Source organism: Felis catus, chromosome C2, assembly GCF_018350175.1.
Source record: "Felis catus isolate Fca126 chromosome C2, F.catus_Fca126_mat1.0, whole genome shotgun sequence".
Classification (NCBI taxonomy): Eukaryota; Metazoa; Chordata; class Mammalia; order Carnivora; family Felidae; genus Felis; species Felis catus.
Window position 1 is genome coordinate 18,916,275 of NC_058376.1, and position 26,521 is coordinate 18,942,795.

Consider the following 26,521-nt stretch of genomic DNA (forward strand, 5'->3'; position numbering starts at 1 on the left):
CCTGCAGGGGAGGGAGACACTATCCCAGACCATTGCCAGAAATACAGCCTTAAGGGGTCCATTTCCTTCTTTCTAAAGAGCATAGAAGCCGCAGTAAAGGGTGTAACCTGCTACCTCAATGCTTCTCTGCTTCGGTGGCAAAGATTTACCTGCTCGGTCATCACAAAGAGAAGCCGGTTCAGCAGCTTCCGAACTCATTACAGCTTTGCTCCTTATTTGCTGACTCAGGTAAGATCAGACCAATGCGTCCCAAGAACTGAATTCTGATGTTTTGCCCCTCTCCCCATCCTCATTTTAGCAAATTTACCAAAATATACGCCTCCTCTTGGTTCAGTCACATTATTAGGTTTGTATTCTCTCCTCTCTACTGCTTTTACGCCAGATGTTTCAGATACCTTTGCCACAGTGACATCAACTGGAAATAGTTGGAACTGGACCCTCTCAGCATCACAGAAACCCCCAAATTCGTATTTTTTCCTATCTTACTTAGAAATACTACTCACGGGGCGCCTGGGTGGTGCAGTCGGTTAAGCGTCCGACTTCAGCCAGGTCATGATCTCGCGGTCCGGGAGTTCGAGCCCCGCGTCGGGCTCTGGGCTGATGGCTCGGAGCCTGGAGCCTGTTTCCGATTCTGTGTCTCCCTCTCTCTCTGCCCCTCCCCCGTTCATGCTCTGTCTCTCTCTGTCCCAAAAATAAATAAACGTTGAAAAAAAAAAAAAAGAAATACTACTCACAAAAAAGTACTTCTCAAATAATCTCCGTATAAGTACCACAAAAAGAATCTCCGCTGTTTTTCAAAAAAGGACTTTTCAAATTCCAATGTAAACAATACAAATTATTTTTTATTACTATAAAAACGACCATGAGAACTAACTAGTCCATATTTTTGGCTCGCACCTTGAAAAAACATACTAGCAATAATGAGTGATTTTATTTTATTTTTTAAATGTTTATTTTTTTTTTAATTTTGAGACAGAGAGAGCACAAGCAGGGGAGGGGTAGAGAGAAAGGAAGAGAGAATCCCAAGCAGGTTCTGGGCTGTCAGCACAGAGCCTGAATTCACAAAACCGGGAGATCATGACCTGAGCAGAGATCAAGAGTTGGAAGCTTAACTGACTGACTCACCCAAGATGACTGATTTTTTTTTTAAATATAATTTGTTGTCAAATTGGCTTCCATACAACACCCAGTGCTCATCCCAACAGGTGCCCTCCTCAGTGCCCCCAAGATGAGTAATTCTTAAGCTGACCCTCACATTTTAAAAAAGTAGAATTATACAAATTAGATGGCAATTAATACTTTTGGATAACTTTATGTAATAGTCATTTATTATTAGGCAAACGTAATTTTGAAATCAGATTATAATAAAGTATCAACAATGCAAGAGAGCTACAAATACGCATACATCTTGGGTCTTCTTGGTCTCCCAGGAATCTGCAACACAACTAGATAAAATCATTTACAGTGCAACTGAATAAAACCCACAAAATATAGGCTCTGTTAAGTGCCATAAAAGAATGCTAAAGTGATTTCTTTTTTTTTAGTGCTTGTTCATTTTTGAGAGTGAGAGCCTGAGTGGGGGAGGGGCAGAGAGCGGGAAACAGAGGATCCAAAGCGGGCTCTGAGCTGACAGCAGTGAGCTGATGTGGGGCTGGAACTCACCAACCCTGAGATCATGACCTGAGCCAGAGTCAGACCCTCAACCGACAAAGCCAACCAGGAGCCCCAGAATGCTAAAAATAATTTAAAAGAAGAAAATCAATGGGAATGCAAACTGGTGCAGCCACTGTGGAAAACAGTATGGAGGTTCCTCAAAAAATTAAAAATAGAGCTACCTTATGACCCAGCAATTGCACTACTAGGTATTTATCCAAGCGATATAGGTGTGCTGTTTCAAAGGGGTACATGCACCCCCATGTTTATAGCAGCACTATCAACATTAGCCAAAGTATGGAAAGAACCCAAATGTCCATCGACGGATGAATGGATAAAGAAGATGTGGTGTGTAATACAATGGAGTATTACTCAGCAATCAAAAAGAATGAAATCTTGCCATTTGCAACTATGTGGATGGAACCAGAAGGTATTTTGCTAAGCAAAATTAGTCAGTCAGGAAAAGACAAATATCATGTGACTGGGACAAAACAGAAGAGACTCTTAAATATGGAGAACTAACAGAGGGTTACTGGAGGGGTTGTGGGAGGGGGGATGGGGCTAAATGGGTAAGGGGCTTTAAGGAATCTACTCCTGAAATCATTGTTGCACTATATGCTAACTTAGATGTAAATTTAAAAAAATAATAAATTAAATAAAAATTTAAAAAGTAATAAAAGAAGAAAATCAATTAGCATTTTTACTTGGAATTTGAGGGCTAAGGTTTTTGTTTTTTTGTTTTTGTTTTTAATAATGTAATGAAGCAATGCTTTATTATGTTTAATTCCTGCTGGTATCTTTTTAATTTTTTTTAATGTTTATTTATTTGAGACAGAGAGCCCAGGCGGGGAAGGGGCTGAAAGAGAGGAGGACGGAGGATCTGAAAGCAGGCTACATGCCCATACCGGCCAGCCCGGTGCAGGGCTCGAACTCAACAACGGCGAGATCATGACCTGAGCTGAAGTCTGACGCTCAACCGACTGAGCCACCTGGCTGCCCCCCTACTGGTAATCTTGAACTTCATCCTGGAACGAGGCTTGCTTTTTAAGCTTTGTTAGCTGGGACCAGGGCAAACCTAAGTAGCTAGCCTGAGAACTCCACTCCGTGCCTCCTGGATGAATTGAATTCCACCTCTATCTGGTGGAAGCACGTATGGCTGTATGTGAGCTCCTGTCGGGGCGCTCTCTCCTGGCCGTGGGGAGTCCCACATATAGGAGCCCTGCCATTGTGCTCTGCACACTCCAGCTGCCTCGGCTTCCCGCTCTTCTCTCTCTGGGCTCCATGTCCCCCCACTGCGAGCTGCACGCTGGACTCAGTCCGTGCAGTAAACCAGGCCATCGTAGGGCTCATCTCATTTGAGCCCTCGTCTCATTTCCTTCCCTGAGGATCCTGGTTCTGTGCTGCCTGGTTTTCAATGTCTGAAAATGGTTTTACATTCCCCCACCCCCTGGTTTTGCATATGTTTATGGAGGGAAGATGGATCCAGTCCCGTGTCTTAGTCCATTCGGGCCGCCATAACAAAGTACCACAGACTGGGTGGCTTGTAAACAACAAAAATTCATTCCTGAAGTTCTGGAGGCTGTAATTCCAAGATCAGGTGCCAGCAGGGCAGGGGGGAGGGCCCTCTTCCAGGCTGTCTTCACGTGCTGGAGGGTCCAGCAAGCTCTCTCTCAGGCCCCAGGTAGGTTATTAATCTCATTCATGGGGGGCTCCTCCCTCATGACCTTCACCTCCTCATCTCATCACCTTGGGTCCTAGGATTTCAACACCTGAATTTCGGGAGGACGCGGACATTCAGACCATAGTACCTCTTACTCCATTTTGACCATGATTGAAAGTGTGAGTACAGTAATATAGTTTTAATGTAGAAAATTTGGAATATACAAAATTTTTAAAGTCATAATGCTCTCACCTAGAGATAACAAATATTTGTATTTTAGTGAATTACTTAAGCGTCATACACAGATATACTCAAATGTAGACACACACAAACACAATGTCAGCTGGGAGGCTTTCCGCTCTTGAAGATTCAGTTACGTTTCTTGGCGGATTTGGTGCCTCCAAATGTACCTATTCAGTCCATTTGCACTGGAGACAGAATTGTGCAGGTGCAAGCAGGGGATAGTGAAGGGTATGTAGCAAGGCCAACATCTTAGAATTCCACATTTGGAATCCATCTTGCTCAGAGATTCTGCAACTCAACCTTCCCAGACACCACACTCAGCTTTCCTCTTCTCCCTTATTTTCTGGGTCAACAGGAACAAAATTTTATCTTTTTTTCTTTTTTTTTTTTTTAGAGAGAGAGAGCTCGAATGGGGGAAAGGAGCAGAGGGAGAAAGAGAGAGAATCTTAAGCAGGCTGCACGCTCAGCACAGAGCCCAAAGAGCGTCTCGATCTTACAACCCTGAGATCATGACTTGAGCCAAAATTAAGAGTCGGAGGCTCAACCGACTGAGCCATCTAGGCTCCCCCCCACATTTTATCCTCTTATGTGGAACAATTCAGCTCTCCTCAAACCCTACTTGTAGGCTCAGTTCTAGGCTTTCTTTCACATGCCCAAAGTCATGAAGATTCTGAAGAGAGTAAAAAGGTCTGGTGAGGAACAATATCCACATTTCTTAAAAGTTAGCTGTAGTGTAAATATCACATATACGTAAATGTACATGATTTACATATATAGCTGACCCTTGAATAATGTGGGTTTGGGGTGCCTGGGTGGCTCAGTCAGTTAAGCATCCAACTTCAGCTCAGGTCACGATCTCACAGTTTGTGAGTTCGAGCCCCACATTGGGCTCTGTGCTGACAGCTCAGAGCCTAGAGCCTGCTTCGGATTCTGTGTCTCCCTCTCTCTCTGCCCCTACCCTGCTTGTATGTTCTCTTTCTCTCTCTCTCGGAAATAATAAATGAACAAAGTTTATAAAAAAAAAACAATGTGGGTTCGAACTGCATGGGTCCACTTATGCATGGGTTTTTTTCAGTAAATACAGTACAGTATTTTAAATGTAATTTCTCTTCCTTATGACTTTCTTAGTAACATCTTTAGTTTAGCTTCCTTTGTTGTGAGAATACAGTATATGATACATATACAAATTATGTATTAATTGACTGCTTATGTTATCAGTAAGACTCTTGGTCAACAGCAGGCTGTAGTAAATATTTGAGGACTCAAAAGTTACACCAAGCCCTGCCTTTTTCAAGGGCCAACTGTACAGATGTACATATACCTCAAAGTGAAATATTTGAGTAGTAGGTCCTAACCTGTTTTCCCCCTTAATAAAATGTGCTTTATTTGTCCTATAATACGTAACGTCAGGTGTTTGTTTGTTTGTTTTGTCTTGTTTTTGAGAGAGAGAGGGAGGAAGAGGGGCAGAGGAAGAGGGAAAGAGAGAATCTTAAGCAGGCGGGCTCCATGCTTAAGCCCAGGACCCCGGGATCATAACCCTGGGATGGTCCTGGTCACTCAGGACCCCGGGATCATAACCAGAGCCAAAGTCAAGAGTTGGGCCCTCAACTTGACTGACCTACCCAGGTGCCCCTATGCAGTAGCATTAAGTTTTTTTTAATTTTTAAATTATTATTTATTTATTTGAGAGAAAGAGAGAGAGCGCGCACCAGCAGGGGAGGGGCAGAGAAAGAGGGAGAGAGAGAATCCCAAGCAGACTCCGGGCTGTCAGCACAGAGCCCAATCCGGGGCTCGAACTGACAAACCTGTGAAATCATGATCTGAGCCAAAAGAAATCAAGAGTAAAACACTCAACCTACTGAGCCACCCAGACGCCCCTATATAGCGTCATTGTAAAAAAAAATTTTAATGGAGTGTATGTAACATTATGTTAATTTCAGGTGTAGAACATGATTCAATATTTGTACGTATTGCAAAGTGATCACCACAATAAGTCTCATTAACATTTGTCACCACACACAGTTACAAATTTTTTTCTCTCTTGTGATGAGAACTTTTGTGATATATTTCGTTAACAACTTTAAGATGTGTAATACAATATTAACTATAGTGGCCATGCTACACATTGCTTCACAATGACTTACTTGTTTTGTAACTCAAAACTTGTATCTTTTGACCCTCATCACCAGTTTGACCACCCTCACCCCCTGCCTCTGGCAACCACTAATCTGTATCTATGAGCTCGTTTCTTAGGGTTTTTGCTTTTGTTTTGTTTTTACATTTTTTTAATTTTTTATTTTTTTTTTCAGATTCCACACGTACATGAGATCATACGGTATTTGTCTTCATCATTTTTCGCAGATTGAATTTTTATGGGTTTCCATAATAAATGTAAACAATACCCTTCTGAGAAATGTGGGTTATTTATCAATTTTTATAATTATAAAAAGACTGTAATAAATATTCGAAATTAAACAACATATTTTAAAACTGCCAAGGGTGCAAAGAGGAAATGATAAGAGAAGTTAGAATATATTTGAACTGAATTATAATGAAACTATAATGTTCTAAAATTTGTGTGATGCAGATAAAGCTGTGTTTAGGAGAAATGTTCAGCTTTATTTTTATTTTTTATTTTTTAGAGAGAGAGAGAGCATGAGCAGAGGGGTTGCTAAGAGATTCTGCAACTCAGAGGGAGAGAGAGAGAGAGAAAGAGTGAGAGAGAGAGAGAGAGAGAGAGAGAGAGAGAGAGAATCTTAAGAGGGTTCCATGCTCAGTGCATAGAGCCCAACTTGGGGCTCGATCCCACAACCCTGGGATCATGACCTGAGCCAAAACCAAGAGTTGGATGCTCAAACGACTGAGCCACACAGGCACCCCAAGCTTTAAATATTTATGGTAAAAAAGTAATTAGTGTGTAAAATCAATAGACATAAGTTTCCATTCTAATAAACCAAAAGAGTATGATTATATTCAATCCAGACAAGAAGGAAAGCAATAAAGGTAAGAGTAATACATCAGAAAAGTAGAAAATAAATAGAAGAGAAAATTAATCAAGCCACAAAAATGATTCTTTGACAAGATTAATAATATTGACAAACCTCTAGTAACACCAGCCGAGAGAAAAGAGACAAACCCAGATTACCAATAACAAGAATGCAAGCAAGGTTATCACTATAGATTCTATAGACATTCAAAGAAAAATAGTATCTTTATGCCAACAATTTGACAACGTAGATGAAATTGACAAATTTCCTGAAGAAAAGATCAGCTTATCCTAAGTGACTCAAGATGAAATAAAAAATCTTAATTTTGCTAAGTGAAATAAGTCAGTCAGAGAAAGACAAATATTGTATGATTCCACTCATATGTGGAAGTTAAGAAACAAAACAAATGAACAAAGGAAAAAGAGAGAGAGAGAGAGAGAGACCAAGAAACCAACTCTTAACTGTAGAGAGACAACTGATGGTTACCAGCAGAGGGGAAGTGGGAGGGGGGGTTGGGTGGGATAGGTGTTGGGGATTACCATGATGGACACTGAGGAAAGATGTATAGTATTATTGAATCACTACATGGTACATCTCATGTTAACTGTATGCTAACTGTACTGGAATTAAAATCATAAACTTAATGTCTTCTCACAAAGAAAACTCCAGGGCTAGATGATTTCAGTGGTGAATTCTATCAAATATTTAAGGAAGAAGTAATATCAATATTATCCAGAATTTAGAGAAGAAGGAAACCCTTTCAACTTATTTTATGGGGTCAGGAAAAAATGGATAACCCAAGTCTGACAAGAAAATAATATTACAGGTGCATATCGTTATAATTATAGAACACCCCCCCCGCAAAAAAAAAAAAAAAAAAAAAAAAAAAAAAAAAACCTCAACAAAATACTAGTAAATTCAATACAGCAATGTATCAAAATGATGATATATCAGGACCAAGTGGGATTAATTCCAGGAAAGCCAGATTGGTTTAACATTAAAAAATTACTCAATGTGGGGCGCCTGGGTGGCGCAGTCGGTTAAACGTCTGACTTCAGCCAGGTCACGATCTCACGGTGAGTTCGAGCCCCGCGTCAGGCTCTGGGCTGATGGCTCGGAGCCTGGAGCCTGTTTCCGGTTCTGTGTCTCCCTCTCTCTCTGCCCCTCCCCCGTTCATGCTCTGTCTCTCTCTGTCCCAAAAATAAATTAAAAAAAAAAAAAAAAAAAAAAGTTGAAAAAAATTACTCAATGTAACTTACCATATTAGAAGAGGCTCTTCTTGAAATCCACATTGAGTGTTAGGGGCTTGGACAATGGGGTTAGTAGTAGTGGGGGTGCAAGAGAGGGGATGGACGATATTAGTGATAAAATATTTACTGATAGATTGGATGTAAGAATGAGAAAAACAGAGGAATCAGGAAAATTTTGAGTCCTTCCTTTTGAGCAGTTGAGTGGATTGGGGTGCTATGTACTGAGAAGGGAAAAACTGACAAGAGCAGAAGTGAGTTGGAGAATTAAAACTCTCTCTTTTTTTGACCCACAGTAAAGCCTTGGATTGTGAGGAACTTGTTCTGCAAGTGCTCCACAAGACAAGCAAACATTTCTAATGCCTTTTAACTTGATAAACAAGTGATGTCCTGCAATATGAATATTGTGTGATGCTGAACGTCACATGATCACAACTGAACTAACGGTTCTTCCCTCTCTCTCTCTCACGCACGCGTTGCGGGATTGTGGGTGATTGTCTCCCATGCTTGGATGCTCGGTCTCAGGCCGTGGGGTTTGGCAGAAATCAGTGATTTTTCAGAACATTGGAAGGTGCCCGCAACTGGCGCTGGTGGATTTTTTGTCACTTGCAAGCCCCTATGGACAGTCCTTCGCTTTTCCATACAAGAGTAAGCTTAGGAAGGCTTTGCTTCATTCTAGGTCAGGCTGCCTGCAGATAGAGACACTTTCCTCTGCTGCCTCATTGCCAGTTACATGAAATACAGTATATGACAAGAGCTTATTAACACTGTACATGTAGTCAATGTCCATGCGAGCATATACAATGGTCCCCATGCAGAAAAAGGTTGAAAAGAAAGGTGGTAAGAAGAAGGAGATGAGTAGAGTGGACGTTAAGAAGGAGATCACCAAGAAGCACGAATGAGGTATGTGAGTGGCTGAAATTGCAAGATTTTATAAGAAGTCTGCGTCTGTCTCTCATCTGCAGAGGAGGAGGAAGAGAAGGAGGAGGAATCCCTCACTTCAAATGAGATAATGGAGATGTGTAAAATGTGGAAAAGTGCAAAATTTTGCAGCAAAGCACCACCCGAATAAGGCTGTAGCATTGTGAGGGATGAATCTGTTTAACTACAATGCAGTGTCACATTTCCACGAAATCCTCAAAAGGAGGCAAACGAGTGCCATTGGATAGGTTCCTTGTTAAAGTTGTACAGAAAGAAGAAGATTCCATTGAGCCAATAGCAGCGATTCCCTTAGTGATAGTGAAAGTCATTCTACACAATAACCCTCCTCTCTCTTGACTCCGTCACACCAGCCACAAAGGTTTTCAAAGGTAAATACAGGTGAATTTATTTTTCTTTACATTTTGTATTTTCTTCATTATTTTGTATTACATTACAGGATTGTAATCATTTTTATATGACTGTTTTTGGGTTATGGAATGAATCATCTGAGTTTCCATTATTTCTTATGGGGAAATTTGCTTTGATATACAAGTGTTTTGGAATACAAGCATGTTTCTGGAACGAAGTATGCTCACAGACCAAGGTTTTACTGTATTTAGATTAAAATGTTCTATTATATGTCCTTGTAAGCAGGTGAAGATATTATTCTTGGATTCTGGGAGAGGTCAAGTGTAGATAGTTGACATTTGCTATCGCATAGATGGCTTAGATGGAAACGAAAGTATGTTTGAGAAGGAGAGAATGACCAATTCAGGACAATAAAGAACAATAAGATTTTTGACAGGCAGAGAACTGGGAAGAAAAGAAGGACAAAAAGAAAAAGCATGTCAATTAGAGAGAACAGGGTGAAGAAATACTGTCCCTATCCACACTCCACCTCAAAAGAGACACTAAATTGATCTAGTTATCAGCTTTTGGGGAACGGAGAAAATATAGGAAGATTTACTCCAGGAAACTAGTATCCTGATTCTGGAGTAAAGATGTCTAAAGCACAACATTCACTCCTTCTGATTTCTGGGATGCTTTTTCGTAGGCTGAGATAATCATTGACACTCAGAAGGAGTGAACACGGCTTCTGGCTTCCACGGTGTATCTCATTTACTCTGAATGGGTCCCACAAGGTGATACAAGTTCAACTACTTCTCATCTGAGAGAGAACACTCGGGATCATTCTGTTTCAAAGATTTTGCCAATGACTTGAAAACCAAATAGCCAAAGGACATTCCGATATCATCGCAAAGTGAAAATGTAGAAAATAACCTTACTTTTATTTTTCTTTGGGAAGATACGTGGCATTATTTATTTCTCAACAGGGATGAGAGGAGATCATTTTTACTCAGGAAATAAATAGGAGAGAATGTTTTCCCCAGCAGTATGAAAGTTTATCCAGTACATAGCAGGGAATATGTCAGCCCTAAATCCACCCAGCTGAAAGATTTCACCTCTGAAAGCCTTTTGACTTCGTTTGCTAAATTCTCCTGAAACTTAACTGCTCTCAGACTTCACTGCTTTGCTTCGTTTGGTTCTCAGAATTTGACAAGAACTTGTCATAAGAATTTTGCTTGGCAGCTGCTTTTTTTCAGCTTGTGGAACAAGAAAGGTGAGGATGAATTTTGAGTCCCTGAATAATGTCTTAGAAGGATGGGAATCCTGCCACTTCTGGAACTCGACACCAAAAATTTTGGCTTAAAAAATACAATACCGCAGATTTGTCTAATCATCCCCTCTTTGCTTTTTTTTTTAAATTCCATCTTTTTTTTTTTTTTTAATGTTTTCATTTATTTTTGAGACAGAGAGAGACAGAGCATGAGCAGGGGAGGGGCAGAGAGAGTGGGAGACACAGAATTGGAAGCAGGCTCCAGGCTCTGAGCTGTCAGCACAGAGCCTGATGTGGGGCTCGAACGCACAAACCACAAGATCATGACCTGATCTGAAGTTGGACGTTTAACCGACTGAGCCATCCAGGCGCCCCCCCGGAAAAAAAAAATTTTTTTAAGTGGATATGTACTTTACTCTTTTTCATTTTGTTTTTCTAGCAATTCAATTTTTAACTTCGTTGAGGTGTAATTTAGGTATCCTCATGCCTGCCATTTTAAATGTACATTTAAATGAGTTTTTGGCAAATTTTTCCAGCCGTGGAATCATTGACAAAACATAATGTAGGGATATATTCATTACCCCTCAACATTTTATTGTGCCCAATACAGAAAGTTACCCTCATCCCCAGCCCTAGGTGGCCACTGATCTGCCTTCTGTCCTTAGAGATGAGATATGCCTTTCCTAGAGGGGCTCAGTTCTTTTTATTGCTGTCTGGGTATTCCACAATTTATTCAGTTCCCTGTCGACAGGCATTTGGATTGTTCACAGTTTGGGGCCATTATGAATAAAGTGCTGTAAACACGAGTATACAGTCCTTCAATAGGTATTCTGTTTAGATAACTGTTTCTGTTAGGTAAACACCTAGGATTGGAATTGCTGGCTTGGGACAAAAATGTGTCTACCTTTTCCAAAGAAGTGTGCTAGTTTACATTTTCACCAGCAATGTGCATACTTTCCACGGGGCCCATGCCACCTCCAAAACTTGGTGTTGTGAGACTTTTTAAATTTTCAACAATTTTAGCTTTCGTATGCTTTGCTGGATGTCTGTATATCATTTTTTTTTGGTGAAGTATTTGTTGAAACCTGTTGGCCATGAACTCTTATTAGGAGTTCTATAGTTTTTTGAAATAAGAACTTTGTAAGATTATGTTTTGCAATTATTTTTCCCAGTCTGTGTTTTGCCTTTTAAAATTATCAAAAAACTGAGGTTTCAACAAACGGTGATGCAGTTGATTTTGCTGACCTAAAAAAAAAAAAAATTATTTATTTTGAGAGAAACAGAGACAGGGAGAGAGGGAGCGAGAACCCCAAGCAGGCTCTGCAGTGTCGACACAGAGCCTGATATAGGGCTTGAAATCAGGAACCGTGAGTTCATGACCTGAGCGGAAGCGGGACTCTTCAACTCCTGAGCCACCCGGATGCCCCGATTTTACTGACTTTTTAATGCTTTTGCTTTTTCTATCTTATCTAAGAAATCTTTACCCCAAGATCATGAAAATTTCGTTTTATGTTTTAGAGTCTTGGTCTTTATATTTAGGTTGACGATCGGTTTCTTTATCCATCTGATGTTTACGTGTGATACGAGGTAGGGAGTGACGCTCATTCTTCTCCATAAACATATCCAGTGTTCCAACATTCATTGAAAAGACCATCCTTTCCCTATTGAATTACCTTGGCACCTTTGCCAAAAAATCAATTAACTATCTACGTGTGAGTCTTTTTCTGGACTCTATTCTGTTCATTGGTCGTGTCTATTCCTATTTCAACACCACATCTTAATTACTGTAGCTTTTTTTCTAAGTTTAGCAACTTAAAACTTTTTTTTTTTTTTAGAGAAAGGGAGTGAGAGCGGGAGAAAGAGACAGACAGACAGACACAGAGAGACAGTGAGAGACAGAATCTTCAGTAGGCCCCACGCTCAGTGAAAAGCTTGACTTGGGACTCCATCCCACAACCCTGGGATCACAACCTGAGCGAAATCAAGAGTAGGATGCTCAACTGACTGAGCCACCCAGGCACCCCGTAGTGTGGTGTTAAATAGCAAATCTTTACATAATGCCACTACTCTAATTTCTTCTCAAAATTATTTTGGCTATTCTGGGTCATTTGCACTTACAAATAAATTTCACCATCTGCTCGTTTACAAAAAAAGACTCCTAGAATTTTGAGTTGAATTGCACTATACACCAACTTAGGGACAGTTAACATTTACAAAATTAAGCCTTCCAACTCACAATTACGGTATACCTCTCCATTCAGATTTTCATTAGTTTCTTAGCAGTTTCTGTGGTTTTTGTTGGATGAGTCTTGCACAAATTTTGTTACATTTGTCCCTAATTATTTCATGTTTTCAAAATACTATTGTAAATGGTAACTTTTACATTTCAATTTCCAATTATTTGTTCGTAGCATGTAGAGAAATAACATTGAGTTTTGTACATTGACCTGGTACCACACCTCACTAAATTCATTGATTAATTCTAGTTGTTTTCATTAATTCTAATTGTTGTGGTGGTGGTTTTAAAGTTCATTTTGAGAGAGGGAGAGAGAATCCCAAGCAGGCTCCGCACTATCAGGGCTCAATCCCAAGAACGGTGAGATCACGACCTGAGCTGAAGTCGGATGCTAAACTGTCACCAAGGAGCCTCTAACTGTAGTTGTTTTGTTTTTTAATCTGTATGTTTTCTCTTATTTTACAGACTCTATCTCTTTGCCTTTTCACAAATCTTAGAAGGAAGACAAACTATTATGTATGAGGTTAGCTGCAGGTTTTTCAGAGATACTGTATCAGGTTAAGGAAGTTCTCTTAATTCTAGTTTGTTCAGTTTTTATCAGGAGCAGATGTGAAATTTTACTGGATACTTTTCCTGCCTCTATTGAGATGATCAGGTTTGTCCCCCTGTATTGTGTAATATGGTGAGTTACATGGAATTATTAAATTCTTCTTGTGATTCATTTTTCAAAAAAACATTTATATTGTGGTAAAATAGACAATTTACCGTCTTGCCCACATGTATGTGTACAGTTTGGTAATGTTAAGTATATTCATTCTTGTGTAACCAATATCCAGAAATTTTTCATCTTGCAAAGCTAAAAATTTATACCCTTTAAACAATTTCCCATGTCCTCCACCCCTCTACTCATGCATCTGAGAGTTTTATTTAAGAGTTTCGGTCTCTGACACACTGGAAATAAAAGTGGTCCTTCACCAGAGGTTTTAAAATCAGTCTAAGTTAGTATTTTAAATCCGTTTGCTAGTAGTAAAAAAACCTTTTAAACAAGCGGTTGGCTTTCAAAGTAAGCTTTCGAGTTGTACACACACACAAAAAGCCAGTGTTTTGAGAGAACAAATGCACCTAATTTTCCGATTATTTTCATGACTTCAAACTTAGTAAAATTAGATTGTGTTTTTAAAGCAGTTCCTTTCACCAAGCCGTAATTTTTTAAGCATGTCAGAGTTTGGCTTGACCATAAATAACATACAGCACGTTTTTCCCTGAATCCTTTGATTCCGTATACTCTGGTCCTGGCTGAAGCGTCTTGTTGTTACACAGGCAACATGAACACGTAATTTTTTAGTTTAAAAAAAAAAAAAGGCTTACCAAGAACCTCTACCTGAACAATCATTGGCTTGCCTTTTGACAATTACTAACACTCAGTGTCCCCATTTCTTCTGTTGCTGTTCTAAACCAGTTTGGCTCTGTGGATGCGATTTCATCTATTTTCTCATAAAGACTAAACTCTAGGCGCATCAGAGTGGCTCCGTCGGTTGAGCAGCCGACTCAGGCTCAGGTCACCATCTCCTGGTTTGTGAGTTTGAGCCCGGCATCTGGCTGTGCACTGACAGCTGATGGTGTGGAGCCTGCTTGGGATTCTCTCTGCCCCCCCCTCCCCCACTGCTGCTCTTTCTCTCTCTCAAAATAACTAAATAAATAAACTTAAAAAATAAAGACTAAACTGCAACATCTAATTTTAGTTGTGGAGTCAGTTCTTCCCAAATCGATAGTTAAGTACATGGGACTCATGCACAATACAGCAGATGTAGACAGCCATATTTTCCTCCAACCCAATATTCCAGGAATTTGACAACCATTTTTTTTTTTATGCAGGGAAAAAAAACTTCCAAAAACACAGAAATATACTGTATAATAGTTTTATTTTTCTCATATTACTATTTTTACATTTTATGCACAAATATTTTATCTGAGTAAAAATAGAAAATAACTGTTTTATGTAAAATTACAAAAAAAATAAAACCCACAAAGAAATACATAATTGTTATTATGACCGTATAAGTGTCTTTATTTAAAGAGTAAAAATGTAGGCAAAAATCCTCCTTCCTTTTACAAAAGACTGAGAATATTTTTTTTTTCTGGCAGCAAGTGAAATATCACTGAAATATCAATATTTTTACACCTTCTAGATGTGAAGACATCAAGTTAGTCACAGGTTGTTTGGTAATTATGAATCTTAAAACATTTTTGTGCTATTTCAAAGATACACTAGTTCTTTTTAAAAGGCGGAAGCATAAAACGATGAGTATGGAAAACAGCTGACCTCAGCCAAAGTGATGGGAGGTACAGCCCTTGAAAGGAGTATCATACTCGAGTGTCCCCATTAATTGGGAGAGAAAAACAAGTACTTAACGGACACGGATGCACACACGCGAACGTGTCGAGCCGGTCGTTCCACGTGAAGGTCAACCACACGGCATTTCTGTTTAATGTGTCTGACTTTCCAGTATCAACACGCATTTTCCAACTCCGGGCTAGGTACGTATGAAAGTTGGCTCAGGGAGAACCTCATGCGGAAAACAAGTTTTAAAACAAAAACGGGCATTTCCTTATTTTTGTACTTAGAGGGTACAAAAGATGGCAAATGATTCTTTCTTCCTTTAAGTATACTGTAAATTCTCCTATTGAAAATTTATTCATAAGAACAGCAAAGAGTGAATAACATGAATTCTTTTTTCTCTTACGACACAGGTTATCTTTCAATAAAGGAAGAGACTACCTGGCTTTCTGATGATTTGTAACCTCAACACGGACGATGGGAACAATTTAATATGTAAGTTGAGAAAAAGTCACTCGAGTTTCTTGACTCCACTGGGGAAATGAGTCTCATGACTTCACCTATGTTACAGTATACGAAGTGATGATGACAGATGAAGAAGAAAGAAATAGCACCTGATCCTGTAGGAGAATGATCCTTGTTCAAGTTATAATGGGGAATAAAAACTGCCAAAGGAAGAAAAATGGGTAGGATGTATTTAAAAAAAAAAAAAAAAAAGGAACCTGAGGACTTAAAGAAGCAATAGTTTGACTTTAGGATCTAAGAGAACGTGGGTGTTCCTTGCCTTAAAATACACATATACATATAATTGCAACATAGAGGAAGTCTGTCATCTTTGCTAAAACTTTAAAATAATGTCTCCGCAAAAGCATTTTAAATGTTAATGTCAAAACTTTTAAGTTGCTGATAATATACCAGAGGAGTATACTTTTTTATGGTTTTACAACTATAAGCAACGTGTCAACTCTCCAGACCAGAAGATGGGGCAAAACCTTTTTAGTGATCTATTTCTTACGTGAACCTGGAGCTTCTATACAGGACTTCATGCTGTCATTCTACTCAGATACTCTTACAGTCGCCGTGCCCAAATTAAACTAATAGTTTGTCAGTCTCTTCTGTATGTGTTTATAAAAAGGTAAAAATAGAAGCTACAAGTTTTATTTTTTTCCGGCATCGACTGGGGGGCCTTAAATGGCTTGATAATATAAAGGGACTGACATCACGCAGTCCTCCAGCCACAGCACTTCAAGTCACGATCTGAGGTGACCAGAAAAGAAGATCCTTCCTCTCCTGCTTGTTCCTAAATTCGCCTCCTGCTACGGCTCAACACAAACGACCATCTGGTTCTGGTGGCAGCGACTGCAAGCGATGCCTCCTTGACTCACTACCACCGCCTTTCCTCCGGGTTAGACAAAAGCATCAGCTGAGCTTTTATAAAGCTGTTCAGGGAGATGGCTATAAAGGAAAATGATGAGGGAGAAGGTGCATAAAGAAATATCTGAGACTCAATCTCCTGCTCTAAGAGGATTAAAAAGCTCTCTGCCAGTATCTCCTTTCGATTCATGTATCGCAGCCTTAAAACAAAAAACAAAAAGAAAAAAAGAAAGGAAACCAAGCAAAAAAAGAAAGACATTTCTAGTGATTTCTGTTTAGTGTTGGATTGTGATGACGTTTTCATAGATATGGGGATCATTTAAAATTTTTTTTTAAATGAGGTATTGTCTTTTAAAATACATTTCCTTTTGAATATTATGTATTCATATATGTGTACAGTTATACATACAACAAAATGGTCAATTGGACATGTATACAGATATACGGGTACTCACACATACATAATATTCAAAAGGAAAAAGTTAAATAGGTGGGAAATTTGGTTTTGAGAGAAGACTTGCCTATACTGGAGGTCAGAATTTCCTTTTAAATGTACTGGCAACTAATTTGTTGTTGTCTGGAAAGGTAAGGTTAACTGCAGACTGATTTCAAGGCTTCCTTTGATCAGAAACACAATGACTCTATAAGCTGCTTTTGCATAATACACCTGCAGGCAGAACAGGCAATGAAAACAAAGAAAGAAACAAAGCAATCCATACCAAACCAAACTAAACCAAACTTTTATTTTCTGGCTGAGGTATACCTTTCCGTTTTTTTCAATCTCTGACAGGAAAAACAGAGATCATTTCAGGATTTTTGTAATAGTTGGTTTATTAGAATTAAATGCCTCTCTTAAAATAATTTAAATCCTGGCCTGACATTATGAATAATCTATACAGAAAATCCTTAAAATTAGCTGGAGTTAAGCCAGATTTCAACCTGGATCTCCTTCTTCGGCAGTGCTCTTCTGCCAGTCGACTTCTTATTGTCCTTTGCTTGCAAATATATAAACTATTTTAATAACTTGATACTCTCAGTTTAGTAACTTATTAATATTATAGTTTTATTTGATATGAATATTTTAGCTCTGCTCGATTAGATGAAACAGGCACACATGCTGTAGCTGTGAAAAATTCCACTTTCTGGTTCTATGTAAAGCAACATCTAAAGCAGCAGAGAGGGGAAACAGTTATATTTTCAAAAATAGTTAAGCCAGACTGTTTCCTGGAGATACTTCATTCATTCTTCATCCTCAGATGCTACTGGCTATTTTTGGTAGGGCTAGACATTAATACTGACCAGTTTAGCTTTCCTGACTGTTACCAAACTATCCCACAATGAGCCTGACTTCACGCTGAAGACATTGTGGTGATCCTTAACATACACGTATTCTAAAATATATGCTTCAAAGTAAAAAGATCCAAATTCACAAGAGTATGAAACATTTATAAAAAAATCATGCATCAGATTGTACAGTCTAGAAATAAAAGAAGATTCAAATTCAGTAATAAAGGTAAGAGCAACACTTGCTCTAACGTTTAAGAAAGACCTTGGGCTCCCAGAAGGTCTGGGCTCAATTATCCTTTTCCGTTTGCAGAGAAGCAGTGGCCAGGGCGACCGCCGTGACCGGCTGGGCAATCCCGTGAAGCTGCATCTTCGCCAGTTTCTTCTGTTCACACTCCGTGACCAAGCGGTTCAACTCTGCCGCACTGTATCCGATAAGAGTCTTCAAGTCACAGACAAACTTGTACACAAATCTCTTGCCTTGGACTTTACAAATCATGTCCCCATCATAATAATACCTTTAAAAAGAGAAGGACACATTGGGACCATGTAAAAAATACAGAATTTGGACTTCTTACTTACGATATTTCACAGATTCTTCCATAAACAGGAGCCTGGTAGAGTATTGTGTCTACCCCAACAGCAATTAACATTGAAGTTACGGTCCAAGCAAACTTCAAAACATGACTTACTAAAATTTCAATGCTCAACACATTTCCACAATTATGATAAAATACTACTTTAAAAACAAACAATGTTAAACAAAACAAAAAACCGTGGGAGTGGTCACAGAACCAAAGAACAAGGGCCTGGAGTCAGAATGTCAAGATTCAAAACCCAGCGTCTCTACTTAACTACCTTTGTGATTTTGTGACCACAGGAAAGCCACATTTTCTCTAAGTTGTTTTTGTTTTTTAAAGTAGGCTCTGCACCCAATGGGGGCTTGAACTCATGACCCTGAGATCCTAGAGTCGGATGTTGTACTGACTGAGCCAGCCAGGTGCCCCGCAAAGTTTTTATTCCCCATCTATACAATGAGGTTAAAAAGAGTACTCACCCTCACAGAATTGTTGAGAATTAAAAGGATTATCTTTGCAAAGTGCTTACTTAGCACACAATGACTGGCACATAGCCCTCTATAAAGTATAAGCTATGTCAATAATTAAGAACCCATATAATAAGAAGAAAATTTTAATATACATATTCAATGGGTTGTGGGAATGTCCCCTTCTTTTCTGCATTGTACAAAATCCTTTGTGATGCAGCCACACCTTCACCATCACCATTTTAATATGTAAAGGCTCAACTTGGAGAGAAGTTCTCCGAATCTAACAGGGAGCCTCAAAAGTAGAAGTAAAAGGCCAGAAGAAAGACAGGATACAGAAAACCAGGAAAGAGGACATCATAAAGAAACAAGAGTTGCCTCTGTGGGAAACCCTCTAGAAGTCTAGCTTACTGCTGGTTTGTATGGAGATGGAAATAGAGCTAGATTTATACTCCGAAAAACAGACCTGATTTACTGTCACGCGCTGCCAATTCCGGTAACAGGGAAAAGGTAAGTCAAGACTTATCTGGGCAGGTGGAATGTGAAGGCTTTGTTTTAAAACTGCACTGCCCATCTTACCAATCTGACAATGAGCAGTTATGAAAGGAATGACTATTTGCCCAAATACCAGTGGTGTAAACTACCACAGTTGGCAGGATTTTATTACAAAAGTCATTCAATTTAATCAGGAGCCCATTAGTGACAAGGCGGATCTACATGCAGGAAATTAGGTCACTTTTCTTTAATTCCAGAAGAGCAAAAGTGTCACAGTCGGTCACGTTGACTCTCTCAGTAAGAAAGACCACACACTGGGTGGGCACAGTTCTTGTGTTTCCTTTTGCGCCAATCACGTTAATACAGAATTTAGATCTCAGCCCCAAAACCACCAACTTCCTGTCATCCAGTTTAAAACGAGATTCGTATTTCGACTTCTCAAGAAAATTTCTACATAATATGTAAGGCTGTAACAGACACTTGAGAAAAAAGTAAAATAAAAGAAGAAAGTGGTTTTACATGTCAAGGAGAAAAACAGAGTTGGTATAATCTTCTGTCTCTTGGTAAGAACGGATAAAGAATACAAACACTAAATTTAATTTTACTTAACGTGTCTTTCAATCTACTAGACGCATCATACAACCACACCTAATAGCAAGCATCACATCTGTACCCTCTCTACAATGAAGTAGAAAGGTACACAATACCTGTATTTTCCCGGATAGGATTTTTCTTAAACTTGTCTTTTTTTAACCTTTTAAATTGTGAACTATATTACATAAACAGAAAGCACACCCAAGTGAACAGCTCAGTGATTTATTTCAGTGAACATTCGCCTGTTAACTACAACCTAGGTTAGGAGACAGAACACTGCCAGCCCCCAGAATCCCTCCAAGGCCCTTCCCAGAAATCACCACCCCTCCTTTACTCTAAAAGGTAAACACAATCCAATCCTGTTCCGTGATGATAATTCATGGCTTGTATTTACACTCTCATCACCCAAAAGTGCATCCCTAAACTCTGCAATTTAGTTTTCGTTTCTTGAACTTTACACTATAAATGTAATCATATACAGTCTTTTGGGTCTGATTCTTTGACTGAACATTACATTACATTGCATTTGTTAGCAGCGCTTGTAGCTTTGTTCATTTTCTTGGATACACAGTCCACTCTCGTTTACCATAATTCATTTATTTACTCTCCTGCAGATGGATACTTGGTTTCTGGATATTATAAATAATGCTGCTATGAGCACATGTGCGGACATATGCAGACGCTTCCGTTGGGTAAATATTTAGGAGAGAAACCGCTGGGTTCCAGGTTCCGTCCCTACCAAAAGTGCAGAAGCACCCCCGTGCTCACAACACCTGGTACCAGCGATCTTTTTAATTTTAGCCATTCGAAGATATGTGTTGTGCCATTTTATGGTGGCTTCCAACCGAGTTTCCCTGATTACGAATGAGGTTGTGCACCACGGCATATGGTCACTGGCCATTTGTATCATCTAAATTCTGAAGTGTCTACTTAAGTCTCTTGCCTATTTTTTCTAGTTTTCCTATCGACTTGCTACATGGAACCGATTTCTAGTATAGTATAAGGAAGGGCTCAAGTTTCACTTTGTCCATATGGATGGCCAACTGTCCTGGCTCTGCTGATTGAAAAGCAAGTCTTTCCCCCACTGCCATCTTTAAATCAAATCCTCTTATACACCTGGCTCTATGTGGGCTCTCCATTGTAGTAACCTGCGGTCTGTTCGTCTCTCCTAAGCAAGCCATGCGCTGTCTTACTGTCGAAGCCTTCCAGCACTTCCCGCACTGCTCTCCTTCCTCACATGCCCTGCTTACTGCGCACTTTATGTTCCCATGTATGTTTTACAATCACATGTCAAGTTCTACAAAGAAACTTATCCAGATGGTTTCTGCATTGAAACTTAATATCAGTCTGGGGAGAACTGACATCTTAATGATTAATTCTAATAATTTATCTGTAATTTTGAAGGGACTTGTATATATACATTCATAGGAACCATCAAAAATGAAAGTTTTAATTCTAAGTATATGGAAAGGATCTTTAGATAGCTGGCAAAGTGTGTGAGACTAAATAAGTGATGAGCACATTGAAAAGAAAGCATTTTAGTTACTTAGGAATGCTATTTTGGAAAAGTAAATAATCCTGTAACAGTACTCACATGATCATGATCCTATAACTGTGAATATTGATCTAACCACAATTTCCATGTAATTATGTAATGACAAGAGAGTGGAGAAAGAGTGTGTGTGTGTGTGTGTGTGTAGTGATGGGAGGTAAATCATAATCTGTCAGTGTGAAATTCACAATGTTCAAGTGAATCATGAAGTAGCAGTAAAAGCATATTATTTAGAAATACAGAGGTAAATTGCAAAGCTATTTTATACTATATTCACTCTTCCAAAAAAAAGACAGTAATTCCATGATATTTCTATATATCCCACTTCTCAGTTACTTAAATGAACATACTGAATTTCCCACTGTAGTAAGCATAATTTCTGAGAGTAATTCTGTCAAAAAAATTCATACAAGTTATGGGATATTATAAATAATTTTATTCTATTCCAATTCAGTGTGAAAGTTGGATATTCAGAGTTAGGCAGGTTGAAGGGGAAGAAAAAATAGAGGAATGGGTCGACCTTTTGCACCTAATTATAAAAAAGGGAAAATATCTGTATCTTTGCTAAACTTTACACTCAATTCACCTATGCAAATGACAACATCTTTATCTGTTAGGTAAATGACAGAAAACTCAGAGATTAAACAGTTAAACACATATATTCTTTTCAACCAGATAAAAACAAATAAGCTTGGAATCATCTTTTAAGGAAACTGTTCCTCAATATTATCACTAAAGATCTTTGTAAAAAGTCATTTTTAACATAAATGTAAAACCTTTAGCTTTCTGGGGTCATTTTTTAGGAAGGTTTAATGTTAAAAAGAAAAAAAAAATCATCGCCTACCTTAATGCACGGCTTAGTTTCTCATAGTTCATTGTAGGCTTATTTTTACGTTGTCCCCATTTTTGTGCAACCAGTTCAGGCTGATTTAGCTTAAACTCGCCTTCGTCACCAACCCAAGAAATGCAGTCTCGAGCATCCTTGTCAGTAAGAAGTTCTAGCAAAAACTGCCATAGTTGAATTTGGCCATTGTTTCCTACATGGACAAGAAGGACAAGTGCTGACCACAGTGCTATGAATTAACAGCAGGCCAAAGACAACAAACAGATTCTCTGGGTCATTCATTCCCAGCCATGCTAAAAATACATTTGTTTACAAATGCTGTTTAAATACTGCCAGGGAAATAGCATATTCACATTTTCATACAATGAAATGAAATACACATTAATTTGACAAATTTTAAAAATACCATTAGATAATGCAAAAATACCTGTTCTGTTCCCAGGAGAGCTTCTATCTTCTCCTGAAATCCTTGGAGCTCTCTGTACTTTAGCTGCCTTTGCACTACTATTTATGACTTTAATGGTCGTTGGTGTAGCAGACTGCACGGATGCTGGGATAATTTGCACAGCTGCAAAGAAAAACAAGGAGAAATTTTCTTCCCTTCCACAATAAGCAGTGAAAAAAATTACTGAAAGACACAGAATGCAGTTAGTTTTACTAATGCCCCTCTAATTAGCTCAACAAAAGGCCTTGTTTCAAAAAAGCCTTAATCCACAACAGTTTTGAACAAAATTGCCAAAAAAGTTCAGGGGATAAGGTATGATGTTTGCTGTATGGTCTGCGAATCTTAACTTGAGGAGTAAGTGTTGATCTTATTTGGAATTAACTTAGTGGTGTGTATATGTTAGGCAAAGAATTATGAAAACGTTTGTTTTCAAAATATTTCTTCATTAACAACAGTGTGTCAAATGTTGGAGAAGATACGGACAAACGAGAACTCCCATGCACTGCTGGTGAGAGCAAACCCCTGCCCCCACTTTGAGAAAAGCTACGGTAATCCCTCACCAGGTGGGAAGCACAGAACTCCTGGGATAGAGAATCTCACACTCATTCTTACAAATACTCATTCAGTGCCAGTCACAGAGTTTTAAAAACAATATTTAACAGCAGTGAAAATGAATGAAATTACACCGCCAAGTATCAATACGGGTCTTATATAACTGTCAAACAAAAAAGCAAGTTACAGAAAGATATGTACAGTTTATGATCATTTTACCGAAAAAGTTTAAATATGTGTAAAACAATACTATAAAGTGTGGTTACCTACTTGATAAAAATATAAAATATGCACAGAATAATAAACACCAAATTCAGGACAGTCATTTAACGCAATATATAAAAGTTCTAATTCTTATGGTGCACATAAATGGTTATACTTCATTTCTTGGTATGTCTAAAATATTTCATAAAAAGTTTACAAATTAATTTTTCTTTTTATTACCTTGCAGTGAATTAAAAAAAAAAATTTCTTACTGACAAATGGGCCACATGTTATGTGCATGAATACTCACGCTGATCAATTGTAACTATCTCATTCATCTGTTGTTCTTGGCTTGCCAACACATCTGAAGAACATACATAAAAATTTCTGTTTATATTTAAATCCAGAAAATCAAACTCAAGTTAGCAAAACCCACCCGAATCAACCAACCAAACAAAAAAGCAAAGCATTTAACAAAACTCATTGGCACAATAACCTAAGAAATACTTGATAGTCACTTTGCAAGGAAAAAGATATTTTTAAGACAAGTAGCAGATGGAAAGCTCTAATTCTTTGAATGGTAAAAAAGTTATTCAGAGAATCACGGTTTTCTAAACATAAATATCTGTGTATCTCCTTCTGTATAAAACCATGTAAAACAGGGGACTCTTCAAGATCAGATCAAAGATGAGACTATATACACCACACTGAAATGGCTTAGATCTACATTCTTTAGATGTACGTTCTCAGTCAAGATGACAGATCTTCATAATTTATTAATCTAACAGACTGGATAAAAGTTTTGAATATGATTGCTTTAACTTTATAAAGGCTCCTTCTTAAAGATAGCTAAATTTTCAATAAAATTGTAGTGGTCCTAAAAGTCACAAGTGAATCAAATAATGTAATAATGGTTACAAATATAGCTCTCATATGAGAGTTACATTGTAAAAAGTCCTAATATAACCCTTTAGAGAACCATTTATCACTCATCTGTTGCTACCCTTTCTTTCTTTTTTTTAAAGATTTATTTATTTTTGAGAGAGAGAGCGCACAAGCAGGGAAACGGAAGAGAAAGAGGGGCACAGAGGATCTGAGGGGGGCTCTGCGCTGACAGCAGTGAGCCCAATGTGGGGCTTGAGCTCACGAACGGCAAAATCGTGACCTGAACTGAAATCGGACGCTCAACTGCCTGAACCACACAGGCGCCCCCTAGTCTTTATTTCTTAAACAAGAGTTCCTATTTCCCAGTCTCTAACACTTCAACCTATTTAGTGTCCATCATGGATTGGATTCTTTTCTCTTGAAATTGTTCCTACCAGCAATCACCTGTGTACTGAGTGAGTCCTAGAGCCTGGGCGCCCAACACAGCGCTACTTAGGGCGCCATGCCAGGGCCCGGTTCCAGGCACACAGAACTGGGAAGTGCTGAGAAACTAAAAAGAAGTCTAAACCCTCCCTGTCAGAAGGGAGCTTTCTTTGGGGGTCCTGAGTTTGGGGGATTATACAATTATATGGGACTGGCCTCGATAGATCTTCGTTCTGATCTTAGCCCTCACTTACTGGCTGTGTGACTTTGGTAAATTACTCAACCAACTTAAACATTAATTTCCTCATGTTTAAATGAGATATCCCCACCCATCACCTCACAAGGTTGTTATGAGGATTAAAGAAAAATGCTTTCAAATAGCACAATGCCGAGGGTGCCTGGGTGGCCCAGTTGGTTAAGTGTCTGACTTCGGCTCAGGTCATGATCTCGCAGTTTGTGGGTTCAAGCCCTGTGTCAGGCTCTGTGTAGACAATGCAGAGCCTGCCTGGGACTTTCTCTTCCTCTCAGAGCTCCTCTCTGACTTGTGCTTTCTCTCTCTCAAAATAAATTAATAAACTTAAATAAACAAAAAAGCATAATGCATGAAACAAAGCTTAACTTTCCAGAAACTGAAGATATTACTATTTCATCCAGATTCCTAGTTCTGAGCATTCTCCTTAAGAACTGTTGTCTCTCTTGAAGAAAAATCCATGCCCCACATTTGTAGATTTCCCCCCAAATTTTATAAAGGCACCTTGAAGAAGCAAAGTGCTACTGAAACAGAAATTGTTCCATTTGTGGCTTAAATGAACACAGATGCCCTAGCCTAAAAAGAGGCAAAAGAAGGGCACCTGGGTGGCTCAGTCAGTTGAGCGTCTGACTCTTGATTTCAGCTCAGGTCATGATCTCACAAGTTCATGAAACTGAGCCCCGCACTGGGCTCTGTGCTAACAGTGTGGAGCCACCGTGGGATTCCCCACCCGCCTCCTACTCCCATGCTCTCTCTCTCTCTCTCTCAAAGATAAATAAATAAATAAATATTTAAAAAATATATTAAAAAAAAAAAAAAAAGAGGCAACACAGGGAGTCACCATCGCAAAACCCATGTGTTACCAACCTGTAAGATCAGCTTCTAAGCTCTGAGTCTCAGAATGGAGTTTGGTCTGTCTCCTAGGAACACTCAAGATTAAGGCACAACACAGAGGAGGTTTTGAAAACTGGGTTCAAGACCACACAGACTACCTAACATATTCCTCTACTGTAGCCCTCAAATCCTGGCCACGTACAAAAGAATCATCCTAAGAGGCAGCGCTCTGGGTGAAATGAATCCATTTTATGAAGAAACTTTAGACACTAAAGATACAAGGCAATTCTTTTTCCTAAAGGAGGTCCTCTGCAAACTGAGAGCTTTGGCTTTGGTGACAGCATTTCAAGAGGCTCTTCAAAAAGCTGTCAGTAATGGAATATTCCTAATTATCCTCGCCAGTACAGCAGGACTCGGATGAAGTTTCCAGATGAACTGCAGGAAGGTGGGGGTGACCCAGGTGGAGAATCTAACATAAATGAAGAAGAAGCTCTGTCTATGCAGCACTGCTTCTTCTTGAAAGATCACGGAGGACGACTAGATGATAGATGCCGGGTTCGTAAGACATATGCTATAGACTTCACGCTACAAGACGGGCCAGAGTACCTGATTGTGCTCAGAAAAGCCTGTTCTGGGAAATGAGGCTTGTGAATTACAGAAAATCTGCCAGAAATAGCCTTTACACATCAACCTACCAATCCCCCAATTCAGAACTGGGCATTAGGATCCCAAACCTGATGGGACCTTCCTTGCCAGGACAAAGCAAAGAACCATGGCCAGATAAGCAAGGAATTTGCAAGATACTTATCTAAGCTGTGGGGCTTTGTTACTTTTGAA

The 26,521-nt window shown here is 39.0% G+C and overlaps 1 protein-coding gene across 2 annotated transcripts in view; it reads right to left on the bottom strand.

Annotated features, from left to right (window-relative positions):
• Nucleotides 1-16,993: 16,993 nt before the first annotated feature.
• GABPA (GA binding protein transcription factor subunit alpha) overlaps nucleotides 16,994-26,521 on the bottom strand; it is a 38,150-nt gene continuing 28,622 nt past the window's right edge. For both annotated transcript variants that reach the window (XM_006935951.4, XM_003991500.5), the window contains exons 7-10: nucleotides 23,603-23,656; nucleotides 22,519-22,659; nucleotides 22,092-22,284; nucleotides 16,994-18,079 (exon numbers count right to left, since the gene is read on the bottom strand). In XM_006935951.4, the coding sequence (XP_006936013.1) occupies nucleotides 17,851-18,079; nucleotides 22,092-22,284; nucleotides 22,519-22,659; nucleotides 23,603-23,656 (617 nt within the window). In that variant the 3' untranslated portion in view covers nucleotides 16,994-17,850. The remainder of the gene's footprint in view (nucleotides 18,080-22,091; nucleotides 22,285-22,518; nucleotides 22,660-23,602; nucleotides 23,657-26,521) is intronic.